Consider the following 26,212-nt stretch of genomic DNA (forward strand, 5'->3'; position numbering starts at 1 on the left):
AAGATATAAACATTATTAAAGAAAGAGAAAGAAAAATAGCGAGAAGCAAAAAGTTCTCAGAGCTTCTTATACTTTTTTTTTAAAATTGCCATCATTTGTGCAATTATGCCTGAACGTTTAACGCTTAGATTCGTAATGTTGACTTTTTGATGTCTATTTCTGGTGTATAAATACTTATTAACGCTCACGTTGAGAGCTGCTGCGTTGTATCTTATAAGCCAGTGGAGTTCCAGAAACGCGATCGATTGCCAAGGCGATGTGCAGGCCATTAAATTCATAAAATTGCTTCTTTAGTTAAGCCGAACTTGTGCATAAAATTTCAATGTAATAGGGGAGCTCTTAATTTAGTTAATTTGGTCAAACCCGATGTGTACGCAATAACTATACCGTGGTCATATTTTCGAAATTTTCAAGTGACGACAGGCTGTACAATGAAAGGACTTCTGTTGTGTCTGTTGATTTGACTACTGCTGTCTTTTACGAAGGGCTAAGCTAACTTATTGACTATCAACATTTCTGTAGATTTCTGCCACTTCACGACAGTTTTTAAGGAAGCAAGCGACTATTCCATTTTCATGTTTTGTTTATTTTTACACATTTTCCTAAACAGCCGCTAGATACCATAGGCGCACGTACGTTACCTTTTTATATCTTTCAGTATAATGTGCTTACCAAAATCAAAGTTATCGCAATATTTGCGTAAATTACTCAGTTGTTTTACAATGAAGTAGTTTGATAAGAACAAACAGCGAGCAATAAAATAATCGGTATTTATTCACCTGATCAGCGTATATTCTTTATATACTGCGGTCGAGCGTTCATGTCAGTTGGTGGCAAGTTTCCAGAGAATTTGGTGAAGTGAAGTTCTGTCTGAAGAAGTTCATCAATTTTCTTAAGAACTTCACTCGCGGGTAGACGCTCTTGCCGCACTGGTTTGTTGGATAGTCCATTTCCGTGCTGTATACGATGAGGCCGTAGTTGGCGTCAAGCAGCTTCTTCCTACCCTTGCAAAGCTGGGCGGTGCGAAAAAAACATTTCAGTATTGTCACAAATATTCCATGCTCAATACGTAAGGTGATTTGTAAACATTGCGCAATCACTGCCTGCAGGGCCAGTGAAGGCATAGGGTTTGCGAAAGTTAACTAGTACGGACTCTATCGCTGTGATCTACGAGCGATAGGGGAATGACGAGTAGTACATGAATTCGCCTACTCTTGAAGCTTTCGGGCGTTGAACGCCCTTGTGGTTTTGTTTATTCTTGGTATTGGTTTCTTTCGAACTAAAGAACGAACTGTTTTGAACTTCGTGACCCACTTTGAAATAGTTAGCCTAAACGGCTAAGGAGGTGGAGCATAGCTGCTGAACACTTACTTATTTCTGTTTCGTGACAAAGCAGTTCTAAGCCACGCGAAGATGAGGTGACCCAAAGTATTAGGATTAAACAAATCTATGGAGCACCCATAATTCCCACACTCGCCGAATGGCCATGCGTTGCACCTCCCATAGGATATAGCGCCAGAGTCATCTCGATTGTTTTTACCGAATACTTTGCAGGTGAAGGCGCCTATACCTGTCTCTAACTAGGTTTGTTTTGTGTCCACGTTCTTGTATATACTATGAAACTCACTTTCAAGCACACACGATCAACTCAACGCGCCCACAAATAACGACAAATTATCAGTCTATTGACCCAGAAACAGCAGCTATGTGTGAGGCCTCCAGCTTAACACTGAGTTTCTTATGAAGCAAACTGTCTTAAAGGATTTATTTGGGAATAAATGTTGTGCTCAGGCAATCAGGGAATCTGTAAGAAGGGTGAGCCGTGTGTAACTCGTTCGAATATAGAGCCGTATTAGACTGGAGCAGCCGAAGCAAATAACACCTAATTATAAGTTGCAGGATTTACGCGCCAAAACGGTCAAATTATGAGTCACGTCTTAGAAGAGGGCTACCGAAATTTCGACAATCTGATGTTACTTAACATGCACTAGACATTGAACCGTAGAAAGGTTTTTAATAATCGACCTTCAACGAAATGAGAACACCCCGGCCGGTATCAAATGTGTGCCTTTAGGTCATATGCAGAGGACCGTCAAGGCTATACCGACAAGGCAGACAAAATGAGTCATGATAATGCAATAACACAAAAGTATCAACAAAGAACGCTGAACATAAAAAATGGTAATCACAATGTACTTTCCTGTGAGTGAAATATATTTAAAAAACTTTATGATTATGTAATTTTGAAACCAAAAAAAAGAATAAAACACACAAAACGATCTTGCGTGTTTTGTTCAGTGAGTTTATGGTCCTAATATTTATTCAGAAAAAGTAAGTTAATGGGAAGTGATGAACTGAATGGAACAGTAGTGCCTCATTTAGCGGGTGTTTTTTTCAGGTATGCAAGACGTTTTGCTTTCCAAGATTCAGTGAAAACGCAACTGTCGCTGTTACAAGGACCAAAGACACAGCTGTACCTGGAAAGTGATACAACTATAGTCGTTTATATTATTAAAAGCATCGTCCAAGTTCTAAAAAATTGAATTGTCTCTAATATCAACATTATCGTCAGCGACTCTGCCACACCGGCCAGGAGAGCCCAGTGGATAACGTGTTAGCCTGATAAGCTCCAAAATAGGCTTTGATTTTTGAATCCGATGGTCGCTTTTTAGTGTCGTAAAGTGTAAACACTTCTGCCCCGCCGCGGTGGTTTACTGGCTAAGGTACTCGGCTGCTGAACCGCAGGTCGCGGGTTCGATTCCCGGCTGCGGCGGCTACGTTTTCGATGGAGGCGGAAATGTTGTAGGCCCGTGTGCTTAGATTTGGGCGCACGTTAAAGAACCCCAGTTGGTCTAAATTTTCGGAGCCCTCCACTACGGCGTCTCTCATAATCATATGGTGGTTTTGGGACGTTAAACCCCACAAATCAATCAAGTGTAAACACACCAATGGGCTTTAATAAAGGAGCCGGTTAGAAAACAACAGCATGTAAAAATTATTCCGAAGTACTCCCATGTGGCATGAGCCCCCCTGCAGTGGTTTAGCGACTAAGGCACTCGGCTGCTGATCTGCAAGTCGTGGGATCGAATCCCGGAAGCGGCGGCTGCAATTTCGATGGAGTCGAAAATGCCGCCGGCTCATGTGCTCAGATTTGAGTGCACGTTAAAGAACTCTAGGTGGTCGAAATTTTCAGTGCTTTGCACTACGGCGTCTGTCACAGTCATAATCATTTTGTAACATTTTGTCCATAACAATGTATATTCTGTAGAGTCTATATATATAAATGTAAGCTTTTCTCGATTTTACTAAACATTCAGCGTTTACTTCCTCTTCGAGCGACTAACAAGTCCATCACCAATGTTTGCATAGCAGCAGTTTTCACTTGCCCTTATTTTGTTATACCACCTTGGGTGATGCGTCTCGGGCACCTACAGAGCAGCGCTATTTTTCTATCACCAGAAGAACCTAAATCTTATTGTCTAAGTGTTTTTTTTCTTTTAACGGTTGTCAAGTCTCAGAAGGTTCGAGTAAAGAGTCATACTGACACTCGCAGTGCGTAGACAGGAGTTAGCCATGCATCGCGGCGAAAATTGGCACAGCCGACACCTGACTAATCATTGCAATATGCTTTGGAACTTATGCGACGACTGCAGTAAAAGAAATCAATGCCAATGCGTTCCTTTTAAGACAAGTGTCGTGTACATTTACTGCAAGGTTAATCCGGCATAGGGAACCCAGTTCCATCAACTATGGCCCTATATGGCGTTTTTAACGCAATACCATTAGAAAACTCGTGTCGCAGAAAATCTGCCATCGGCCCCAGCCCCGTTGACTGTGAACGAAAAATCAACCGTGAGCAAAAAATTTAGAAAAAGCAAACAAAATAAAGAATAAAATTTTCGGTCCCATTGAGGACCGAACCCGGGCGGTTCGCATAGCAAGCAGGCGTTCTACCAGAAAGTCAATAGGTTACTTGTAGATGCTTCGGGAAAATCACTGACAAATGCCAGGTAGTGAAAGGAGTCGCCTTAACACATTTTGTTTGACAGGTGTCATAACGAAAACGAGGCCAATCGGTGATTTGTAGGCACATTCAGGATGCCATCAAACTATATCGAAAAAGGCCTGAAGAGTGCAGTCATCGCCAATAATAACACGCAAAAACTTTCAAACACGTCTAAAAATGAACAACTATGTCCATCTAGGGGAAAACATATCACGGCTTTCCAGAGGCGCTGATCAAACAAACATCAAACGCTAGATAATGTGCCACCATCTGTGAGGCAATGCGAGACTCTTCATACCCCTTCAAGGAAATATCATTCCAACGCACTAGGGGCCGCCTTTTGCTGTCTTTTTCAACTCTTGAAAGCGAAGCTTAATAATCCCCCAATATTTGTTTATTTTTTTAGGCAATTGCACCTAAACTTACCTTGATTCCCAAAGACCTCCAATCATCAAAGCTGATAAATCTTCTTTCCTTCTGACTAACATAGTAAGGTGCGATGGGTTCGCTTTCTTGGAATCCAAACTCATAGTTTGTGTTCTTGCAGTACTGTGGCAAAGTAAACAAAAGAAATGCACTTTATTAAGCATCAGAAATTTTCAGCGCCAGTGATGGCTACATACAGGTGCAGTGTAGTGATTATTCAGCTGGCAAGGAATTCTATCCTGACTTTTGACATCACGCGGGAGGACTTTTCGTTTGGCCTAATAGTGTTTGGTTATCGTCATAATGTAGCATGAACAAATATATATGGAGATCTAGAACGTCGGGGTTGGCTTGTGTGTCTTCTTATCTCTATACTTATCTAGATGCTTTAAATGGGGATCATTCGGAGTTGTTTTTACAAACAGAGTATGGTGCCAAGCATTTGTCACGTATGTATCTGCGAAAAGACCACTTCCGTGAGCATGGATCACGTGCGATAAGCTGTGATCCATATTAGAGGAAAACTCACGTTAATCATGTAAGAGAATACAAATGGTTTTTCAGAAGACGTACTGAGTAATTGCGGAATGAACGCGTATCATAATCGCCGAATTTGTTTTTTTATTCAATAGACAGTATGGATGCCTATACGCTACTGTGTGTTATATACCGTATGCGCGTATGCCCTGACGGTTGGCACAATATATGCAAAAAATTGGGATCGAGATTAATGAACAGGCAAAGAGGCAACGTTCGTGTCTCCTGCTCCTTAACGTTGCGTAAGCAGATTGTGACGTAGGTGCAGTTACATGCGCATATGTAGGGGGTCATGCTTTAAATGTTTATTTATACTATGCATGTTTCTTGTGTAAGACACCTGTATCAGGTAAAATAGTTGCAGTCATACAGCTGTCAAGCAGCAAAACGTTTCGTAAGCCTGTAAAGCGTGCTCTCACTGTTAGTGCGCAACGTCTTGAAACAAAGCCAACCTGAACAGTGTTAAGCGGAAAACTCATGCACGTATGTGCGCATACACTCCCAAAGCATTCTTTTTGTGATTTCTGTTTTTTCACAGTTTTATTCTTTGAAGAACACTTCTTCAATTAAGCTCAAATGAGGTTCATGCAACCTTGTGAGGAATTGTACGATCCTCAAAACGGTGTTTCGTTAGACAGTAAAGCGTGCTTTGGCTGTTTTCACTGTCTTGCTACAAAGCCAACTTCAAAGAAAGTGTGGCAGTGTTTTAGAAATGTCTGTAAACTTTTGAGATTCCGCAGTATTCTAACAACTATCAACGCATATTCGATTGCAGTCTTTAACACTTCTTCAATTTAACTAAAAAAGGTGTATAACTATGTAAGTGATTCTATGATCTTCTAAATGGCATTCCTTAAGCCTGTAGAGCGTGCTTTGACTGTTAGTTTGTACTGTCATGCAACAAAGCCAACTTGAAAAAAGTGTGGCATTGTTTTATAAATGTCTGTAGACTTTTGTGAATCTGCAATATTCAAACAACACTCAAAACATATTCGATTATAGTTTTTATCAATTCTTCAATTTAACTTTAAAAAGGTTCATAGAACGATGTGCGGGGTTGTGGATCCTAAAAACGGAATTTCGTAAGCCTGAAAAGCGTGCTTTATTGTTAGTTTGTACTGTCTTGTAACAAAGTTAACTTCAACAAAATGCGGCATTGTTTAATAAATGTACAGATTTGTGAATCTCCAAAATCTTGACAACTATCAACGCCTATTGCCTCGCCGCGGTGATCTAGTAGCTAAGGTACTCGGCTGCTGACCCGCAGGTAGCGGGATCGAACCTCGGCTACGGCGGCTGCATTTCCGATGGAGGCGGAAATGTTGTAGGCCCATGTGTTCAGATTTGGCTGCACGTTAAAGAACCCCAGCTGGTCGAAATTTCCGGAGCCCTCTACTACGGTGTCTCTCATAATCATATGGTGGTTTTGGGACGTTAAGCCCCACATATCCATCAGTCAACGCATTGACGGTTGAACTGTTGAAATCTCCCACTTACGTTCATGACGGGAACCTCTAACGTCTCTTTGCTGTGCAGCATCTCCGCTTTGTAAGCGTAGATTTCGTCCGGAATGTATCGCTTGGCAGCCATCGTCACGGTTATGTAGAAGGTAGTATCATTCAAATGCTGAGCATGAAGATGTCGAATACCCTTATGCGCAGTTCTCTGCACCGAAATAACAAAATTAAAACGATCAGACGAAAGTCTTGATAACCCGAATGAAATACTTCTGTACACTCCTCGTAACGAAACTACACCCTTTACAAGGATTGATTTACATATATAAGCACTTAGGTGTTTTGTCTAGTCTTTCTCCCCTGTTGAACACGTTGTGGTATCCAGATTGAACAAAAAATTAGGTAAATAAGTAAATCTACTGCAAAAAATAAATTTTCAGGCCTAATATTGTCAAGAGAGATGATGCATTATTATGTAGCGGAAGGAAAGGAGAGGGGTTTTGCGGTTCTGCGGTTCTGCAACTTGCAAAACTTCCTAAGCGTCACATAACATACAAAGTTTTCAGATGGGTATTGTCACATTGCTATCACAGCGCCTTCGATTGTTTATCACGTGACATTTTTTATCTTATCTGCAATTTTACATAATTCTGTAAGCCGCAAGTGTTGTTAGCAAAAAAATTTAATATACGTACTGCACATGAAAAAAAATCATGCACTAAATACAGTTTGAAGATGTGTGCACTTGTGACCCCGTTTGGGGTGGTTAAGCTACGCCGGCGAAAAGAGGAAAACTTATAGTCTGTCGTCATGTAGTAGCCGGGACGTTTGGCGAATTTCGGAATGTTCCGTATCGCCGGCGCAGAAATATAACATGTTCCAATTTCACGCGCTTCGGGCGACTAGCGTTAGATCATGATGCACTGCGCATGGCAGCGGCAAGGTGGCGGATCAACAAAATGATGGTGTGTGGGCTGCCTTTTGAAAGTGCGGCCGTAGTTTACTCGGCGTTGATCATCGAACTACCTAATTCTGTGTCTGCTTGAAAGGTTTCTAGGTCCCGATAGAGAGTACACTAGACGTGGTGTTGGCTGGTGCGCCACGGAGAGCCATAGAAAGTCATTGGAAGCATTCGGAATGCGCCGTCATGTGTTCTTACATTACCCACTTTTGTTTTTGATGCAACCTATGCAGCTATTTTTTTTGCTCCCAGAACGTTCAACGTAGTGCTCGTAAAAAAAGACACAGCGATAAGAAACACGTGTGTCAACAAAAAACATGGGTAAAGAAGCAGAGAATGCAAAAATTGCGTAGACCCCAAATAAAAAACGCAGAACCGCGCACACCTTCAATGACGAGAGTGCATGTGCGCCACTTCAAAGCCATCACCGTGGCATGGTGCATGCGCCAGTATCTATAGAAAATTCTGCCGCCGACGTCACCTGCCTGCCCGCACTCAGCGTATTTGAACTCGGCACACGCGAACTGATTGCGCAGAACACACCGGACTATATGTAGCCTTTTATGTTCCTACTGTTGTACCTACAGCGCAAAGCACCTGCTGGAACAGCACAGCCACCGACGTATTCTAGTGTGAGACAGATGGTAGCGCGGCCCACAGCTTCGAAGTTACGTCTCTCTTTCTGAAAACAGCCAACAGACTTGGCGATCAACTGGAAAACGTTCACGTAAACTGCGGTATAGAACAGAGGCAACGTACCAAGTTATACCTGTACGCGTGGTCTGGCATGTTCAGATCTTCCCAGAATGTAGGTGGCATCATTCGACCTGAGCTCCATTTTCTATCGTCTTCGACGATATGCCCCAGGAACCCTATGCCATCGAGCCACACGACAGTCCTAGTGAGTAGCAGAAAAGCAGAAAGGAAAGAAATTATCTTGAGTACTTAAAACTGCTGTCGAATTTATCGAGAGTATCACACCGCAAAATACTGGACCGAAAACTACAAGCCAACGAAGATGACCGAGCAAACGTGCCGGACTGAACCAATCGTCTTATTTCTAATTCATTATTAAAAGAGGGGCGTGCAGCCCACTACACCTAATGAGTCCTGCTTCTTCTTGTTGCTGTGACAAGATTTCATCACCTGATAACTAGAAAAGACGCGTAGCGGAATAATCACACTAGTCTATACTCCCATTTTTTTTAATATCGCTGAATATTTCCATTGCATGGAATCTTGCGATGCGATATTGCAAAAACACCCATGTGCTCATCTTTATGTTACGCTAGAGAACATCATGTCTTAGTATCGTCTTATAGAGCGTGTTATAGAGGCAACGACTAATATGCCCGTCATAGTTTAGGTACCTATATATTCGTTATTTATAGTACATCGTCTATGTACTACAGTAAAACGTGTGTTGACGTTAGGATTTTAAATGGTCTCCTTCTCCGTTTTTGTCTCGTTCACGGCGCTCCAATTTGAAAAATTAACGAAGGCTCCAAAATAATAAATCGTATGTTCTCAATCAAATGTAAACGAAAAAATTAGTGCTATATTCATGCATTGTGAACAAAAAGGTTTCTTTTCGTAAGGAGTGCAAAGAATAATATTGCATTTATTACGTTCCTGAAGCCAAATGGGGCTTGTTTCAAAACTTCTAGTTCACCTTATATATTTTTTCAATTGGAGTATGAGTCACAAAATACAACAGTTCAAACGTTGCCGTTACAATGCCATATGGTTACAAAAATAGATTAGAGCTTGAATGTTGAGTTTGCGATGATGTTTATTAGAACAGAGGAGTCGCAACGAGGTCGCGACGGAAAATGGGCGAACAGCAAGTCTGGCAAAGGCGGCACAGGTTCTCGCGCAATCAGAGCACGGGCTTCTCGTTGTCTTCCGAAGGCGCATACGCGTTGGTGCGTATGCTCCACTACAATACCCCCGGGGTGAAGGGTAGCCATCCTGGCGACTCAGGGAGTAGGCACAATGAGGGGGTCGTAGTAGGGCTTGAGACGGTCGACGTGTACGGTCTCGCGTCCTCGACGGCGCAAATCTGGTGATTGTGTTAATGGTTCGATGACGTAATTCACCGGGGAGGTCGCGTCAATGACACGGTAGGGACCATGGTACCGGGCCAGAAGTTTAGAAGACAGGCCAGGAACGTGCGGGGGCACCCAAAGCCACACAAGGGAGCCAGCACGAAATGTAGGAGCTATGTGGTGAGCGTCGTCGTGTCGAGTCTTTTGTAGGCCTTGAGCCTCACTTGTCAGAGACCGAGCCAACTGACGGCAGTCTTCAGCGTATCTGGTGACTTCCGAAAGCGGGGAGCACTCAGATGCATCAGGGCGATACGGTAGTATAGTGTCGAGTGGGTGGGAAGGTTCGCGGCCGTACAATAGAAAGAATGGGGAAAAACCGGTAGTCGCTTGCGTCGCGGTGTTATAAGCGAAGGTAACAAAGGGCAATACAGCGTCCCAGTTAGTGTGGTCGGAGGAGGTGTACATCCTCAGCATGTCGCCAAGTGTGCGGTTGAACCGCTCAGTAAGACCATTTGTCTGTGGATGGTATGCAGTAGATTTCCGGTGGATAATGTTGCATTCAGCGAGGATAGCTTGGATGACCTCCGACAGGAACACTCGACTCCTATCACTGAGTAATTCCCGCGGAGCACCATGGCGTAGAATGAAGCTGCGGAGAATGAAGAGTGCAACTTCGTGGGCGGTCGCTGCCGGTAGAGCTGCAGTCTCAGCGTAGCGTGTCAGATGATCGACTCCGACAATAATCCACCGGTTTTCAGAGATACTATATGGGAGGGGGCCATAGAGGTCTATACCCACGCGGTCGAATGGGCGAGCCGGGCACGGGAGCGGCTGTAACATGCCAGTAAGGTGCCGCGGAGGTGTCTTGTTCTGTTGGCAAGTGGTGCAAGACTGAACGTATTTCTGCACAAAGCGATACATTCCTCGCCAGTAATAGCGCTGGCGCAGCCTTTCGTAGGTTTTCAGGACACCTGCGTGAGCACTTTGGGGATCTGCATGGAAATTCATGCAGATTTCAGAGCGCATATGAGTTGGAACAGCAAGGAGCCACTTCCGACCACCAGGCATGTAGTTATGGCGGTACAGAATGTTGTCTCGTAAGGAAAAGTGGGCTGCTTGCCGGCGTAGCGCTCTCGTGGAAGGGACAGCAGACGGATCGGTAAGGTAGTCGACTAACAAGGCAAGGTGTGGGTTTTTACGCTGCTCCGAAAGCATGTCAGTCGTGTCGAGCGGTGACAATGTGGTAAAAGGGGGAGACAGAGAAGCCACATCTGGTGTTAATGGCGATCGCGAAAGTGCATCGGCATCCGCATGCTTGCGACCGGAACGATATACGACACGGATGTCGTATTCTTGCAATCGAAGTGCCCAACGCCCCAGGCGTCTGGACGGGTCTTTCAAGGTGGACAGCCAACATAGAGCGTGGTGGTCTGTGACCACGTCGAAAGGACGGCCGTAAAGGTACGGGCGAAACTTCGTCAACGCCCAGATTATGGCCAAACACTCCTTCTCTGTCACGGAGTAATTCAATTCAGCCTTCTTGAGAGCGCGACTTGCATAGGCGACTACGTATTCAGCTTGGGTGCCTTTCCGTTGTGCCAAAACTGCACCAAGACCGATGCCACTTGCATCGGTGTGAATTTCTGTGGCCGCAGCAGGGTCGAAGTGACGAAGAATAGGTGGTGAGGTCAGCAGGCGGCGGAGCTGGCGAAATGCGTCGTCACATGCAGGTGACCATGCAGATATGCCTTTGCTGTTGGAAAGCAGACTCGTGAGAGGTGCGATGATGGACGCGAAGTTGCGCACGAAGCGACGAAAGTAGGAGCAGAGACCGACGAAACTTCTTAGGGCTTTCAGAGATGTGGGCAACGGAAAGTCAGCGACAGCTCGAAGCTTATCGGGATCCGGAAGAACACCGTCTCTGGTGATGACATGTCCCAAGATGGTTAGTTTTCGTGCTGCGAAGTGGCACTTCTTGGAGTTAAGTTGTAGGCCTGCAGAAGTTAGACACGTCAGAATCTCGTGGAGGCGAGCAAGATGTGTCGGGAAATCAGATGAAAAGACTACGATGTCGTCCAGGTAACATAAGCAGGTTTTCCACTTGTGGGCACGCAAGATGGTGTCGATCATGCGCTCAAATGTGGCAGGCGCGTTGCAGAGCCCAAATGGCATGACTTTGAACTCATATAGGCCATCCGGCGTTACAAAGGCTGTTTTAGGGCGATCACATTCAGCCATTGGCACCTGCCAATACCCACAACGCAGATCCAAAGATGTAAAGTACTCGGCGCCTTGTAAACAGTCAAGAGCATCGTCTATTCGTGGTAGCGGGTAGACATCTTTTTTGGTAATATTGTTTAAGCGGCGATAGTCCACGCAAAATCGTACGGTGCCATCTTTTTTCTTGACCAGAACCACAGGTGATGACCAAGCGCTTTGAGAAGGCTGTATGACTCCACGTTTAGGCATGTCATCTACTTGCTCCGTAATGACGCGGCGCTCTTCGGCGGAAACGCGGTAAGGACGCTGTCGCAGAGGCGAATGTGAGCCGGTGTCAATAGTATGAGTGATAGTCGTGGTGCGGCCCAAAGCAGGTTCTTGAAAGTCGAAAAAAGAACGAAACTTGTTAAGGAGAGCAACAAGTTGGCGGCGATGCGAGAGGGGAAGGTCTGCGTCAATAGCATTGTCGAAGGCTGACGAACTTGATGGCTCAGACGCATGAGTGATTGCAGCAATGTGACATGGCGTTTCGTCGGGAAGAATAATATCATCGATATGGTCGACAGGTTGCACATATCCTAACGTTTCACCACGAAGTAAGCCAATGGGGTAGTTGCAGTGGTTGGTGACCAGCATTACGGTTAAACCAGACGCAATTGTAAGAACAGCAAATGGGAGAACGATGCCCTTGCGTTCAGTAAAAACCGGAAATGGCGTAAACACCACCGTGCCGTCAGGTTGCGCCAGACATGAAAGGCTAATAGGGACCGAAGCTTCAGGAGGCAAGGTGATGTCGTCATCAGCGATGACTTTGCAGCGCAGAGGAGAGCGGTCGGGTGGTGGAAATTCACATGTTGGCACAAGGGACACTTCGGCACGGGAACAATCGATGATAGCTTCATGACGTGATAAGAAATCCCAACCCAGGATAAGGTCATGAGAGCAAGATGGTAGAACAAAAAACTGTACGACGTACAAAACGTGTCGGATGACGACGCGCGCCGTACACACAGCCGAGGGATGAATGCGTTGCGCGCTAGCCGTGGACAGCACCAAGCCACTGAGAGATGTGGTCACTTTCTTCAGTTTCCTACAAAAGTTTGCGTTCATCACAGAAACGGCGGCCCCGGTATCAATTAACGCTAATGTGGCGACTCCCTCAACATCGACATCAACAACATTTTGCGGCGAAAATGGAGGCCTTGGGAATTGCGCACAAGTTGCAGTTCTTGCCTCCGGAACTGCACTGATTAGTTTCCCTCCTCGAGAGGTGGTCGACGACGCATAGGCGATGGCGATCGGCGACGAGGTGATGGGAAACGAGCAGTCGATGGGTGGCGATCTGAGTCGGAGTGCCTCTGTTCATATGCAGACGTGGTGGTCTGCTGCGGTGCGTAGGTAGGAGCTCCGAAGTATGCGTGCGCAGGCGTGGGACGGCGGCGGCAGAAGCGTGCAATGTGGCCAGCGATGCCACACGCGAAGCAGATGGGACGATTGTCTCGGGTGCGCCACTCATTAGATGGACGGAAAAAGCGAGGTGGGGGCCTGTAGACTGGAGGCGAGGCCGGAGGAGGTGGAGCCGATAAGGCGACTGGATGCGGTGGGGGCCGCGCGACCACTGCTGCGTAGCTGAGAGGTGAAGGCGGCGCAGTTGGTGCGTAGCCAGCAGTTGAGAGATCAGATGGCACCGAAGTGCACGGGTAAGAGGCCGGAACTGTAGGGAGTGCATTGCAAATTTCAGTACGTATGGCCTGCTGCATATTCGAAGGGAGGCTTGTCGTGGGCGCGTCACTATGTGGCAGCAGGGAAAGCTGTCGGGCGACTTCCTCCCTGATGAAGTCTTTAATCTGGTTCGACAGAGTTCCTTGGTGAACGTTGCCATTGGCGAGTGCGACGGCCGAGATCGAATCTGGTGATGGAACACTCTGTCGGGCGATGGAACGCTGACGACGCAATTCATCGAAGCTCTGGCACAGGCTTACGAGGACTGCCACCGTGGTCGGGCTCTTCGCCAGCAACATCTGGAATGCGCCATCCTCGATGCCTTTGAGAATATGTCGAATTTTCTCTTCTTCAGGCTTGGATGAGTTAACACGCCTGCAGAGGTCGAGCACATCCTCAATATAGCTAGTAAAGGTCTCACCAGGTTGCTGGGCTCGGAGGCGCAGACGCTGGTCAGCGCGGAGCTTGCGGACCTCTGGTCGGCCGAACGCTTCGGTCACGAGGGTCTTGAAGGTGGACCAGCTGGCGATGGCGGTTTCGCGGTTGGTGAACCATAGCTTGGCGACGTCAGCCAAGTAAAAGATGACATAGGCAAGCTTGGAGTCGTTGTCCCATTTGTTGCTGGCAATCACGCGTTCGTACAAGGAGAGCCAGTCTTCGACGTCTTGCTCACCACTGCCACTGAAGATTGGTGGGTCCCGCTGACGGGTAGCACCGGGGCAGGTCGACGGGGCAGCCGATGGTGCTGGCTGTGCTGGGATGGGCTGGTTGGCGACTGCGTCGGTCATGTTGTACGGTAGTCTTTCGGCCAACTTGCGAGAGCGGAGCTCCAGGTCTGCTTGGGGATCTCAGCAGCCTCCACCAAATGCGATGATGTTTATTAGAACAGAGGAGTCGCAACGAGGTCGCGACGGAAAATGGGCGAACAGCAAGTCTGGCAAAGGCGGCACAGGTTCTCGCGCAATCAGAGCACTGGCTTCTCGTTGTCTTCCGAAGGCGCATACGCGTTGGTGCGTATGCTCCACTACAAGTTATATATTATTTTCTGTAGCGCAACTTTATTTGTTGGGTAAGTATGGCCGTGTCGTCACGTAATGTGACTAGCCCGCTAATTGTAGCATATATACTACTGGTACTTGCTGAAAAGTCAGTTAACGCAAAAGAAAAACTGAGATATACCCTATAAAGGGTATCCTAAAGACTACTCATACTTCCGTACGAAGTCAACAGCATACTCACTTCAGCAGTCGTGTTACAAGTGTCGTCCCGTACAGTGACGCAAGCGCCCCAGTGAAGATGTAGTAGTGAGCACGGTTTGGCTTTATTTCTTCTTGCACCATCGTTTTCAAGCTCTGCAAAAAAAGCGAAACGTACAATACAAATTGAGAAATGTCACTTTTGCGAAGGATGCAAAGGGCTCCTAACCCAGTTTACACGTTACTAGCGAAATGGCACGCCACGTGAAATGGCCTATGGTGATCCTGTCTGAGAAGCGTAGCACGCCTGCACAAGTAAGCCGTCAGTTTTCATTTATCGTAATGAATGTGTACGAAGCCGTGTGCAGCGTCAATTTTTATGAAAGAGAACATGGGTGTGTGTGGCCTGCATGCTCCGGCGGCTGCTGGCAGTACGTTCTATGGAAAGTGGGAGCGAGGTCAACGAAAGCCTCATTTCACGTCATCTCGAGGTGAGCAAAACAAGCAGTCTTTGATTAAAAGAAACGAGAAACAAAGATTCGAAGCACCTGTTCCTTCAATGCGATTATGCAAGAGGCCGCCAATCGGCAGGATGGCGGAGGGGTCTCAGCCTTGTGTGTGTGTCCTGCTTTGTTTAGTTTCTCGTTTTTCGCACTGTTTCCTTCTAGTAAATTTTCTTACCGCTATCAGTAGCGAGTGCGTAATGCCTGGACACGTTGACAGACGTGAAAAAAGAGAGATCCTGAAAGAGTTGAATTAAACTTTGAAAGTCGTCCATTGGAGAGATAACTGCTATTGTGAATTCCGCTGGCTTGTCTAAGTCGAATAATGAAGTTATAAAGTCATACTGCGAGAGTAATTGCACTAAACAGTGTCATAAATACCAATACCAAAACGTCGGCCAGCGCATGCGTTCTATACGGACTGTCGGTGCAACGCCTATCATGATGGAAAGTAGATTGAAGATTTTTAAAAAATCCTGACCTCTGCGCGTGCGCAGTGCTTAAACCTTCTATTACATCAATAAGAACTGTCACATCCGGTGAATCAATCGCTACTAAACCAATTTCAATTGAAGAAGTCTCCAACAAATGCAGTTACTCCTTATACTCGGCTCTTTCACCCGATATTGTATTCCCTGGAAACAAGATGACGTTGTTAGCGGTTGAAATTCACCCGCCAATACTAATGCTCTTAACGCTTGTGTAGTGCGATTTCCCACAGCTGATAACTATACCAGTTTGGGATTCAAGTAATATGCATTGCTCTTTGAAGCGCACAAAAAGCTCGCGAGAAAGCTTCCGTGCGTCAAAACAGAGCAGCCGTTTTGAAGCGTGCGGCTTCAATGAGAAGCGTGCTACGAGCGAGCATTTCTGACGTCAGGAAAGACACTCATTATTACAACGCATATAACATGGAGCAGGAGGAAGAGGGTTGTGATACGAAGAAGACCAACCGAAAAGGAGAGACGACCTCATAAGATATGGCTTTTCATGATGAGTACCTGTGCTCAAACAGTACCATGAACGATCTGGGGCTCAACATACCTTTCCTACAAAAGCCCTAGCGTGGCGGGCCACATTGGAAATCGAAACCATCTCATTCCACTCTGCAGGCGGACGCTCCACCATCCTGCCACAACTATGGTCATCTGTAGGTCATCCCTCCTCTTCCCCGGCAGCATAGCTAAATAACTAAATCTAAATTATTTTTAATAACTAGCTAAATAATATAGCTAAATAACCTAATCAATACTTTCTTTCAGAAGAGAGGTATCCTGGCCAAGCGCTCTGTCGAGTGGGTACTCACATCTCGAGAAGGGAGTGTCTCTATTTTTTTTTCCGCTAACTTCTTTCATTCTTCTACACTCTCCTGCAAAAGGACTACACCATAGTTCCTTATGTATTACACAAGTAGCCTTATTTCCTCAATCCGAATCTCTATCTTTTTTGTAGGCTGGAGAGGAGGAAGGCAGTAGTTTGACATGCTGCCTCTGGCACTAACTGAAACAAGACCAAGCACATATAACGAATAGGCTCATATTTGTAGCCACGAAAAGCTAAAACTACATACTAACATGTTTGCATATCCATCTGCTCCCTATTGAACTACTCGATGAAACGAGAAACGATCCTTCAAGTATTCTCACTGCAGCATTCATAAGCATTCACGCAGATAATTTGTATGTTAAATGTCCGTCTTAGAGCGTTAGGTTTTCCAACTGAATCTTCAATCTTTATTGATAAATATTTCCTTGTGTTTTTTCTGAAGTGCCTCCTGAAACAACTTGACACCACAATTTCGATATGATTATTAACGTCGTAGTGCGTGTTTATATGCATACTAAACATCACAGAGAGATGGCACGTTTTCTACCTTCCTCATTTTTTAGTCGCATCAGGTTTGACGCGGTGGCTATTTTAAAGATTTATGAAATGCTCACTTTTAGAATCTCAAACAGAAGTGTCATGTTGACTTCTGTCACGCGGTACACATCTGTTGTCAAGAATCCCCAGTGGTAAATCTTTTTTCCCCACAGCTTTCTCACAGTTTCTTTGCTGACAGGATCCTTCAAAACCTCAGCTGTCTTCAAGTGACATCTGTAGTGAAACAAAAACGAAAGAATCAAAACAGTTGTCGTATACAGGTAATGAAATTGGCAGATAAGTAAGCAGAGCAATGCAAACGGGGACATTTTTGTTTTTCAAGTGTAGTGCGATAGTTCTAACGTAAATTGAAAAGAACGAAATTGTGTTAAAAAAAACTATCTTTTCGTCGAAGGCATCTCAACTATCAACTTTTATATGGCGGAATCGACGCTCTATAAACAGAGCTTTAACGGCAGTGCACTACGCGTTAGGGAGCTATGCTTGGATGACACTAATAAAACAGTGAAGCTGGCTGTGTGCAGTGAAGTTGAATGAAGTGGAATCAAGTGGGGCCTCTACAATACACATTCGATGTCGGATATCTTCAGCGCGGCTACCTTGCGGTAAAGAAGTAATGCTTTAGGTATAAGTGGGAGACTGACCGACGTAGTGGTGGGCGTAGAAAGTAGTTGTATGAATAGTGGGAGTTCTGGTATGATTGGCACAATAATATAGTAGGATTTACCCACAGAAAGTGAGTAAATCTTCCATCTACTATGGTTTTCGGGCATAAGTGTCGCGAGCAAGAACGGGTTCTACACTTCGGTGTTTAGAATCACGTATGTAAGCATTTTCCTAATAAAAAAGCACAGTACATAATGCTTACTTATTGAGGGTACGCCTCAAGTATGCGCAATATTTGACTTTTGATTATTAATGTTCACAAGTATAAACGCAACTGCGAGATCAAGATGGGTGCGCCTTGAGCGTGGGCTTAAAGGGAGATGGATAGCACAGGCAGCTGTGCAAATCCTACTGCTTATCGATCAGTAATCTTTACGTATTCTGTCCTCGTGCATGAAGCCCACAGGACGGCATTACGGTGTGCCACAGTAGAGTACCTGGTACTCTCAATTCTCAGCATCTTTTTATTGTGTTAGAAAGTATATGGACGCTCTTAGCCGGACTTCACTGCCGGTGTCGATGTCATGCACCGTATATCTATATATATGAAAACGCAAGGAAGAAAAAATATCAGAAAAAAAAGTCCACTGCACGGAATCGAACGTGGGACCTCCGAGTCGTGAATGCAAGACGTTAACCACTGAGCAACCAAAGGGAACCTCCTTCATAGTTCAAACGGCAAGCTATTCATATCTACCACTTACTGCTGTTGGTGGGAATCTCGGGGGGCGCGGGGAGGGGACTATCGTGTTTTCAGCATTATCTGCAAAATGGCCCAGTGAGCACGCGACGGCTCTCACCTCTCACGCGTACTTTGGCCCGCGTAGAGAATAAGGGGGTGTAAGCTCGATCACGCACCCTTATCTTGCAGTGCGGAGAATCGCGCATCTTGGCTAGCCTTCGGGTTTTATCGGAACGATTAGGTTGTATAGTTACCCGGTGATAAAGGTCGCTGCAATCGTTGCACAGCCTTCGTTTGTGAAAAGGGCGTGCTTTTAAACACATCGAAGTAACAACTGAGACGCTTATTCCCGTTCATGTGTACCTGTGTGTACGTTTCGTGTGTCATTTGTGCGTGAAAAACCTGGGGAACGTTTTAATTTGCTTGACATTCTGCGCGTGGCCTTTCAATTTGTTTCTATCGCATTCATTGCTCCGCCTTTGCCGCAAAGTTGTGAATTTTACTAAGCACACCAAACTTTTAAGTTGCTTGAATGGGGTTTTTACTATATGTTTGGTCAATTTGGCACGAAATTACAAAGCAGTTCTAAAAATAATAAAAAGTAAATAATTGTTTTTATTTTCAAAAGAACAATCGTGAAAAAGGTTTTGCTTGTAAAAGAGTGAAATCAGTTTTGGATATTACATTTTTCCAGGCGTTCCTTCTGAACCAAAAAAATAATAGTAGACACGACCATTGATTAGTTAAAAATATAAGTGTTGAGACGTTTATTGGCGGACACTTGTCGACGATGCTCGACAGCGACAGTCAATGCGGGTACCGACTCTCTGCACGAGCTGCTCTTCCTTTTGCTAAAAGGGCGACCCACTAGAAGGCGCTGGAGAGGACGACCCACTGTTCGAAGGCTTCGCCACAACTACCCCGGGTACGAAGAGGGAGCCGCCTGGCGACCTAACAGCTGGTTACTATGAGCGGGTCGTGGTAGGCTTTGAGGCGCTCCACGTTAAGAATGTCGCGCCCTCGACGGCGCATGTCCGAAGGTGGTTCGATGGGTTCGATCAAGTAATATACAGGGGAATTGCGTTTGACGACACGGTAGGGTCTTCGTATTTGGGCAATAGTTTTGAAGATAGGCCAGTTGATGTGGTAGGGATTGAGAGCCAGACGAGCGCTCCAGGGAGGAAAGTGGGCGCAGTAGCGGTGGTGTCAGCGCGAATGCCTTTTTGCCGCTCTTGATCATGCGCTGGAAAGGTCCTTGCTAGCTCTCGACACTCTTCAGCAAGCTTGGCTGTAGCAGAAATAGGCACCCACTCGGACTGATCTGGCTTGTACGGAAGTATAGTGTCGATGGTGTGCGATGGGTGCCTTCCATATAATAAAAAAAAGGTGAAAAGCCAGTAGTACTCTGAGGGGCGGTGTTATATGCGTAGGTGACGAAGGGTAGAATGGCATCCCAATTTGTGTGATCGGCGGCGACGTACTTGGAGAGCATGTCACCGAGTGTACGGTTGAAGCGTTCAGTGAGGCCATTCGTCTGCGGGTGGTAAGCAGCAGTTTTGCGGTGAACAACGTTGCAGTATTTGAGAATGGCTTCGACGACTTCAGACAGGAAGACGCGGCCTCGATCACTGAGCAGTTCTTGAGGTGGACCGTGTCGCAGGATGAATCGTTGGAGCAGGAAGGAGGCCACATCGCTCGCTGTAGCCGCGGGAAGAGCGACAGTTTCGGCGTATCGCGTGAGGTGGTCCACAGCAACAATGGCCCAGCGGATACCAGCTGATGTTAGTGGAAGTGACCCATACAAATCGATGCCAACGCGCCTAAACGGCCTGGCAGGGCAAGGTAGAGGTTGCAGACCTACCGGCGACCGTTGCGTTGAAGTTTTGTGGCGCTGACATTCTATGCAGGATCGAACGAAATGCTGAACGTAGCGGTACATGCCGCGCCAAAAGTACCGTTGGCGAATGCGGTGGTAAGTCTTCGATACCACGGAGTGCGCACATTGTGGATCAGAATGAAAGAATTCCCATGTGTCAGAGCGCAGACTGCGGGGTATGACTAGTAGCCACTGGCAGCCGTCACCGTTGTAATTGCGTCGGTGGAGGAGGTCGTCGCGAACGGCGAAATGGTGGGCTTGACGAGGCAACGCACGAGTGGATGAAGTGGATGGATCAGTCAGCAAGTCTATCAGTGAGGCAATCCATTGATCCTTGTGCTGTTCAGTAGCAACGGCATGAATGCTAATGGAAGAAACGGCAAGGTGAGACGCTGAGTCGTGGGCATTGTCGTCAGGCAAGGGATGGCGCGACAGGGCGTCGGCGTCAGCATGTTGCCTTCCGTTGCGGTACAGCACGCGGATGTCGTAGTCTTGCGGGCGAAGTGCCCACCGGGCGAGACGGCCTGAGGGATCTTTCAATGACGACAACCAGCATAGTGCATGATGGTCGGTGACTACATCAAATGGGCGACCATACAAATAAGGTCGGAACTTGGTAAGGGCCCAGACGATTGCCAGACAATCTTTCTCTGTGACGGTGTAATTAGTCTCAGCTTTTGTAAGCGTATGGCTTGCATACGCCACGACATATTCCGGGAACGCTGGTTTGCGCTGCGCAAGGACAGCACCGAGACCGACACCACTGGCATCCGTGTGTACCTCTGTAGGGGCAGTAGGGTCGTAGTGGCGGAATATTGGAGGCGACGTCAACAAACGACGGAGCGTTGTGAATGCGTCGTCACACTGTGATGACCACGAATGGAGAGGCCCGTTACTTCCGAGGAGCTTCGTCAGCGGCGATACGATAGACGCGAAGTTTCGGATGAAGCGCCGAAAGTAGGAACACAGTCCTACGAAACTGCCCACTTCCTTGACGGATGTCGGCTTGGGGAACTCGGTCACAAACCGAAGCTTGGCTGGATCGGGAAGAATTCCATCTTTGTACACGACGTAGCCGAGTATTGTCAACTGCCGAGCTGCAAATCGGCACTCCTTTAGGTTCAGTTGAAGACTGGCGTCACTCAGACGCGTTAAAACATGCCGCAGGCGTTGGAGATGCGTGGAGAAGTCCGGGGCGAAAACGATGACCTCATCGAGATAGCACAGGAACTTGTGCCATTTCAGGTGACGCAGAACGGTGTCCATCATGCGCTCAAAGGTGGCGGGCGCATTGCACAGCCCAAACGGCAAGACGTTGAATTCGTACAAGCCGTCGGGAGTGACAAAAGCGGTCTTCAGTCGAGCGTCCTCAGCCATAGGTACTTGCCAGTACCCTGAGCGCAAATCGAGAGATGAAAAAAATTCGGCTCCTTGCAGGCTGTCAATGGCGTCATCTACACGCGGTAGTGGGTACATGTTTTTACGAGTGATCTTGTTGAGGCGTCGGTAGTCCACACAGAACCGCACAGAACCGTACTTCTTCGCGACGAGAACGACAGGAGACGCCCAGGGGCTGTTAGAGGGTCGAATAACATCGCGGCGAAGCATGTCGTCCACTTTCTCGTTGATTACACGGCGTTCTGTGGGAGATACGCGATTTGGACGTTGCCGTAGTGATGGTTGTGCGCCTGTGTCGATGCGATGCGTGACAGTGGATGTGTGGCCGAGAGAAGATTGAGCGACATCGAAAGAAGAGCGGAATTCTTCCAACACGGCCAGAAGCTTGGAGCGCTGGACCGGCGTAAGGTTGTCGGCAATGGGAGGACCGAATACATCAGCGGATGATGAAACAGATGTAGAAACAGCACTAAGCGTATTGGAACTTCGGCAGTGCGTGTCATCAGGTTGATCCATGACTTGTGCATCTTCGATGGGTTCCACGCTGCCGAGACATTCCCCTCGCACCAACGTAACACTGTACGGGGATGAGTTCAGAACAAAAATAGTGGTGCTGCCGTGAGTGACTTGCACGATCGCGAAAGGAACTAGCAAGCCTTTTCTGCTGACAACACTATGCGATGGCGAGAGGAGTGCAGCGGTGTCGGAAAGACTTGCGCAGTAGACCGGCACCGCCGTGGACGAGTTTGCAGGTACATGCGTGTCGTCCCTGACGAGTAACTTGCTTGCAGCAGATGGACTGTCGGCCGGCGTCAAAGAAGAAAATTGTGTCAGCTTTATTTCTGCTGGTGCGCAATGAATGCCGGCGTCGTGGCGGGAGAGAAAATCCCATCCTAGGATGACGTCGTGAGAGCAAGAAGGAATTACGATGAATTCGACGGCATACATCACGACCTAAATCATGAGGCGGGCTGTAGACATCGCTGTAGGGTGAGTGCTTTGCGCGCTGGCTGTACGGAGGGCGAGCCCGGAAAGTGGCATGGTCACTTTGCGCAGTAATCGGCTAAGCTTCGCGTCCATGACGGATACGGCGGCTCCAGTATCTATAAGGGCAGATGCACGAACACCATCCACAAGCACGTCTATCACGTTCGATGGGCTTTCCTGAGGGCTTCTGCAGTTTGACAGCGTCGCAGCCCTTGCCTCGTGGACTGCGACGACTAGTTTTCCTGGTCACCCTCTAGTGGACGTGGCCATATCGGTGACAGTGAGCGACGTCGCGGAGAATGTAAACGGCGACTAGATGGAGCGGGGTGGGACTACGGTGACGTTGGCGGCGGTTGGTCATGAAAGCGGCTCAATTGACTGGGAAAATTGGAGGCGACCTGCGGTTGTTCCACACGATTGCAATAGCGTGCTACGTGATCGACGCAACCACAAGCAAAGCAGATGGGGCGATTGTCAGCAGTGCGCCATCGATTCGCGGGTCCCATCCATGTCGCAGAACGCGATGGGCGAGCCGGCTGCTGATATAACTGCATAGTGGGCGGCACACGGGGCACGTGGATGACGTCGGGATATGTAGGCGGCACAGTTTCTCCGAAGGCCTGGGGCCTGGCGATGGTTTCGGTATAACCAAGGGGGCCAGTCACACGAATCGGTGGGGGTGGCCTGGCGACAACTTGGGCGTAACTGAGTGGTGTAGATACGGGAGGCGGCTGGTTGTATTCAGGAACGACCTCCGCGATTTCCTGCTGAATGGCTCGGCGGAGGAGAGGCAGAAGTGTGCTTGACGGCTGTTGAGCACGTTGCGGGGAAGCAAAAGCCAGTAAAGAGACCTGGCGGGCAACTTCCTCACGCATGAATGACTTGATTTCAGCGAGCAAGGTGGTGTGGTCAGGAAGTGTTGACAAGGCCGAGAGATCAGCATCACGTGAGGGTGGTCGACGGGTCATCGAGCGCTGCCGCCGCAGCTCCTCGTAACTCTGGCATAGTGTAATGATCTCTTCCACAGTGCGAGGGTTCTTGGCCAGGAGCATGGTGAAGGCATCGTCAGCGATGCCTTTTAGAACATGGGTAATTCTGTCAGCCTCTGACATGCTCGCGTCCACTTTCTTGCACAAGCCAAGGATGTCCTCAATGTAAGTAGTGAAGGACTCACCGGTCTGCTGGGCTCGTTCACGTAACCGCTGCTCGGCTTGCAGCTTCCGAACGGCAGGACGGCCGAACACGTCGACGACGGCGGTTTTAAAAGTGGACCAAGTGGGGATATCGGATGCGTGGTTGTTTTACCACATGCCGGCCACACCCGCGAGGTAGAAAACCAGGTTGCCGAGTTTACCTGCCTCGTCCCAATGATTAGGGACGCTGACGCGTTCGTACATAGCAAGCCAGTCCTCGACGTCGGTGCCATCCGCGCCGGTGAAGACAGGAGGGTCGCGGATGCGGGGGACACCGGAACATGGCGTCGGTGCAGGAGGAAGCGTTTGCTGTGCGGCGTCTTGGTGCATGGTAGAAGGCACGGTGCGGGATCGAAGCTCCAGGGGCATCAAATGCTAACCGAAGGTGTTAGAAGGGCACAGCACTCTCCACCAAATTGTTGAGGCGTTTATTGGCGGACACTTGTCGACGATGCTCGACAGCGACAGTCAATGTGGGTACCGACTCTCTGCACGAGCTGCTCTTCTTTTTGCTAAAAGGGCGACCCACTAGAAGGCGCTGGAGAGGACGACCCACTGTTCTAAGGCTTCGCCACATAAGTTTTCTCACTAGAATATTAGGCCCATTTGCTTGAAGCAAACTTTAGTAAAAATACAATTCTGGTGGCAACAACATTCTTTGTTTCAGCAAGGGAGTACGATATTAAGAAAAAAAAAACAGAAACGTCCGTATTTCATAGCTTCAGGGTCTACAGAGACAACGTTCCCTTCTAAGAAAAAGATAGTGTTCAGGAAAAGTGCCATTAAAGTTCGAGTTCACACAGTGCAGACACGGGATCAAGCGTGTTCTGGTTGTTTTTGAAGGCTTTCTGAAACATCATGAAGGACTCACCGCTTCTTCAAAGCACTTGTCAATTATACGGAAATGCGGTGCTTTGAAAATTGAAAAATCGCATATTCAGTAGTCTTTGCCCTCCATCTCCTCTTAAAACTTTCGCAAGGTGGCTGAATCGTTGAACAGACATAAAATACAAAGAGATATGCCAATATTTTTTTTCGTTGAAGTATCTCAAGAAAGACTATCGTCTGTAAAATGATTAGTCTCACGAGTGGTCGAGGCTGACTCCGTGTTCGGTCTTGTGTTGCTTCCCGGCTACTGCCAAAAAGGCGTCCAACGCCGCGTTGTACTCTCCTGCTTCGTCCTTCAGGAAAGCGTGCTTCTGCTCCAGCGCCCCGAAGAAGCTAAGGTCACACACTCCGTCCTCGGGAAACAGGAGGCCCGGATTGAAGGTGGCCGTGAACATGCAGATCAGCGGCTTCTTCCACATCGGAGTAACTGGAACAGAGAGAGCGTGACGGGTGAGTCTTTCTTTATATGTATTGACATAGCCCGCACAGCTTTACGGATTCTGACCATGCGCATTTCGCCATGTGTTGGTAATGAGAAATAAAGATTTATTCAGGCCGGTTAATTTGATTTTTGTCAGCGCCTCCGTCATCTATAGCTGGTATTTATACGGAATATTGTAAGTTGTTATTTTTTGGACTCATCGAATAAATGTCAAGGCACAGTAAACATATTGTCACGTGCGTACCGCGAAAAAGACGAAAGCGACAGCACATACGCGCATCTGCACGCTTTTATGCAGAACGCAACAACGAGAAAGACGAGAAACTCTCTGGTGCGCGCGGTTAATAAAAGGACCGACTCGCTGCTGTTTTCTCAGCGTCTTCAATTACAACCTCTGTCTTCACGTCGCGACAATATATATATAGTTGACTGTAAAGCGATTTCTAAGTTAATGAAATCGGGAGTTGATTGCGCAAAAATAAACATTACAATTGCATATAGAATTCTTGAGCGATTAATATTATCATTGCAACATGTTCCACGAACAACCTAATGGTTGTCACTGTTGTTTCGTAATGTTTTGTTCTTATTTTACGTTCATCCGCCAAACAGGTAGTCCATCAACGCCTTTTCCACCAGCCGGAACTCTTATATATATATATATATATATATATATATATATATATATATATCCTCCTGGCTTCCGGGTTGGATTTTGGTCCACGGAATTTCCTGAAACATTCATAACTGGGTGTGTAGATGACGAAGATAAAAAGTGAAGCTTATTATTTCCGTGATGCCTGTGCTTTTGGTATGGCGTGATGTCCAACTAATTGGACGCTGAAACTTAATTAAAGCGTTAAGTAGTGGGCCTGAAGCAACACAAAGCGAAGTTACTGAAGAAAAGTGTGACAAATTCCGGAATAACTGCAAGTTGTTATTCAAAATTTAACAAATAATAAAAAACCAACAGAAAAGTGGACCTTAACTTTCGCCGTTTAACTTCTAGAAGATTGCCCTGTTGAACGCCACCATGTTTTCTTCTTTGTTTCGCGATCTCCTGGCGCAATTTTGACAAAACTTCATGGAGGGCGCCAGTAGATGTCCAAAATATTGGACA

At 47.0% G+C, this 26,212-nt stretch overlaps 1 protein-coding gene across 1 annotated transcript; it reads right to left on the minus strand.

Moving 5' to 3' along the window:
- Positions 1-818: 818 nt before the first annotated feature.
- On the minus strand, positions 819-25,069 carry LOC142772270 (uncharacterized). The gene is made up of 7 exons (XM_075874469.1): positions 24,849-25,069; positions 17,017-17,173; positions 14,617-14,729; positions 8,147-8,285; positions 6,467-6,634; positions 4,433-4,555; positions 819-1,013 (listed from the first exon to the last, which is right to left on the minus strand). The coding sequence occupies exons 1-7, from the start codon at positions 25,067-25,069 to the stop codon at positions 819-821; spliced, it is 1,116 nt and encodes a 371-aa protein (XP_075730584.1).
- Positions 25,070-26,212: the final 1,143 nt, after the last annotated feature.

This window comes from Rhipicephalus microplus, chromosome 9 (genome assembly GCF_043290135.1).
Source record: "Rhipicephalus microplus isolate Deutch F79 chromosome 9, USDA_Rmic, whole genome shotgun sequence".
In the NCBI taxonomy this organism is placed as follows: Eukaryota; Metazoa; Arthropoda; class Arachnida; order Ixodida; family Ixodidae; genus Rhipicephalus; species Rhipicephalus microplus.

Coding starts and splice junctions, on each gene's coding strand:
- LOC142772270 (XM_075874469.1), bottom strand. CDS start 25,069: ATGTGGAAGAAGCCGCTGATCTGCATGTTCACGGCCACCTTCAATCCG. Junction 14,730..17,016: donor TTCTGTTTGAGATTCTAAAA/GTGAGCATTTCA, acceptor CTTTTTTTGCAG/AGCTTGAAAACGATGGTGCA. Junction 8,286..14,616: donor CTTGTAACACGACTGCTGAA/GTGAGTATGCTG, acceptor GCTACTCACTAG/GACTGTCGTGTGGCTCGATG.